Below are 2,207 nucleotides of genomic sequence, written 5' to 3'. Positions count from 1 at the left end.
TGACCTTTCACCACATCCGCAGACATGTGTGGATAAGCCTTTAGAGTAAAGGGATTGATGTATTTTTCTTTGTGTTTGCTCCGGAGCTGTGAGATCTCCAGAGCAGCCAGCAATCAGACGATACCATGATTGGTTTTAGCAACAGGGGAGATCTCAGAAACAACAGAGCTCATCTTATCCCCTCTGTCTTCTTTCAGAGTGGCACCTCCCTACCTAGCTTTCCAAAGGACTTCTCCTTGTCCTCTGGCTCCTCCCACTCGCTGTTTCCTCTGGCATCTCCCTCTACTGTCTCCTTATCATTTTTCATACCGTGCCGACTCGTGCCTGATCAGAGATCAGAAGGGAATAAATGAAAGGTTTCTACGTTTCCATGGCACCCTCTCCTTTCTCTGCAGACTGAGCTGGGAGGGAGGGGTGGAGTTCCCCCTTCCTTTCTGTCTCTTCCGAGCTTCTGGATTGGTTGTTGGGCTTACCTCTCTGTGATGTGTGCCAGAGCAGCATTCTTCCTTTTCTGACCTTGTCTCAGATGCAGTTGCCCATGCACCAGGGAGGGAGGCTTTCAGCACACACTCACACTTTGTGTCTGGGTGAGGAGATCTGCTGGGTTAGAGGACTAAGCCGGACAGTTTGTCCTTGGAAACTGCCCCGGTGAGGTGAGGCTGATATCCGTGGACTGGCAGGTCCTTGGAGCTATTCACACAAGGTTTCTGAGAAGACTTCTGAAAGTAATCTAAAGGTCTTGTCTCTGTGGGAAGAGTGAGAGGCCATGGCTCATGCCGCAGCTCAACTTAAGAAGGCCAGGTCCGAGATGGACCAGCCTCCGGACCTGAAGGCTCTGGAGAAAGCTAGAGAGAAGAGGCGCCGTTCCCGGGAACGGGCTGAACGCAAGCGGAAGGTAGCGCACTTAGAACCATCCACCCCTTCCCACTCTTATGGACAGTTAGTGCTTCAATGTCAGTGGTCATTAGTTCAAGTCTTATCATCATCAAATGTCACCTCACCCTTTGAAACCAAAGGAATCTTTGACAAAGTCATATATAAAAGACTTAACATGAGTTCTCATCATTTTCTGTATTCTGGCTGAAAATGTCCATTTCCACCCTCATGAATCTGTCATCATCCAGGTAATTGTTGGAGAATTCATGGGGATGTAAACCTGAACATAGTCAAGGGTCTACTGATCAGGAAAAAAGCAATATCCAAATGCTGCAAACTTTGTTCAGTGATGAAAACCATTTGCCAACCATTAAACCTCATCCAACACACATCACTGTCAGCTTAGATTCCAGCTCAAGTAAAACAACTGAATGCAAGCTGCGTGAACCTTGATGCTAATATTGTGGCTCTTTCTCTGGTGTCAGCTATAGCCTGTTTTGATCAAACCCTGTTCATCTGTAGGCATATTTACGCAGGGAGGTTTGTGGTCCATCATACACTTTGAAAGCAGGTTCCCTGCTGTGCTTTCATTGGTAAAGGTTCACCTCTGACATCATTTTAATGCAGTGTTTCCTCCAATATGCCAATTCAGGCAATATGGTCTTTTTCTGTGTTTTGACAGGACAAGGCATGTTGTCGTTAAATATAAACTATAATCAGCCTGGATCACTGCATGCTGAGCTTGTTTGATAAAAGGAAGAACAGCAAAGTTTGCTTCATTTTCTTAGCCTAACATCTGATTGAATAGAACTACCTGAATGAGCTACACTATTGAATAGGAACCAGTTAAATTGAAGTAAGGTAGTCTTTCTTTTTGCCAGAACTGAATCACCTTTATCATCTCTGTTTGAATGGACTGAGATGGCAGGGTTTCTCCCAGAAAACTTGCTCAGCGCGGTGGTCGGGGTGCAGAGGTGGTCCACCGTGGTTTTGTATTAAAAGATGTTAAGTAGACAGGAAATGTAAAAGTATTACTGGATAATTATATGTTACGGTAAAACATTGCCAGCGAAGCACTATTTAAGCCCATAACTACTCTTAAAAACAATAAATAAATAAAAATACAATTAAAATGAATATCAATTATTTGCATTTGTGTTTAATCCAAATTATGTCAGTGACTCTACAAGGACCCTCGGGGATCCAGGGACCCCATAAATGCTAATATTTTAACACAGACTACAGCTGCATGAATGTATAAAAAATTTTTATTGAGATGATAAATGCTGCTAAATTTCATTTAGCAGCATACATAGATTAAAATATTTTAA

The 2,207-nt window shown here is 43.4% G+C and overlaps 1 protein-coding gene across 1 annotated transcript in view; it reads left to right on the top strand.

Annotated features, from left to right (window-relative positions):
* Positions 1–244: 244 nt before the first annotated feature.
* The window catches only part of LOC106934558 (ankyrin-3-like), a 48,911-nt gene continuing 46,948 nt past the window's right edge, over positions 245–2,207 (top strand). The window contains exon 1 of the mRNA XM_015014530.1: positions 245–895. Coding sequence (XP_014870016.1) covers positions 767–895 — 129 coding nt within the window. The 5' untranslated portion in view covers positions 245–766. The remainder of the gene's footprint in view (positions 896–2,207) is intronic.

This window comes from Poecilia latipinna, unplaced genomic scaffold, assembly GCF_001443285.1.
Source record: "Poecilia latipinna isolate Pla-1442-1.1 unplaced genomic scaffold, P_latipinna-1.0 Scaffold1825, whole genome shotgun sequence".
Taxonomy (NCBI): domain Eukaryota; kingdom Metazoa; phylum Chordata; class Actinopteri; order Cyprinodontiformes; family Poeciliidae; genus Poecilia; species Poecilia latipinna.
This window is presented reverse-complemented; position numbering and strand designations above follow the sequence as displayed.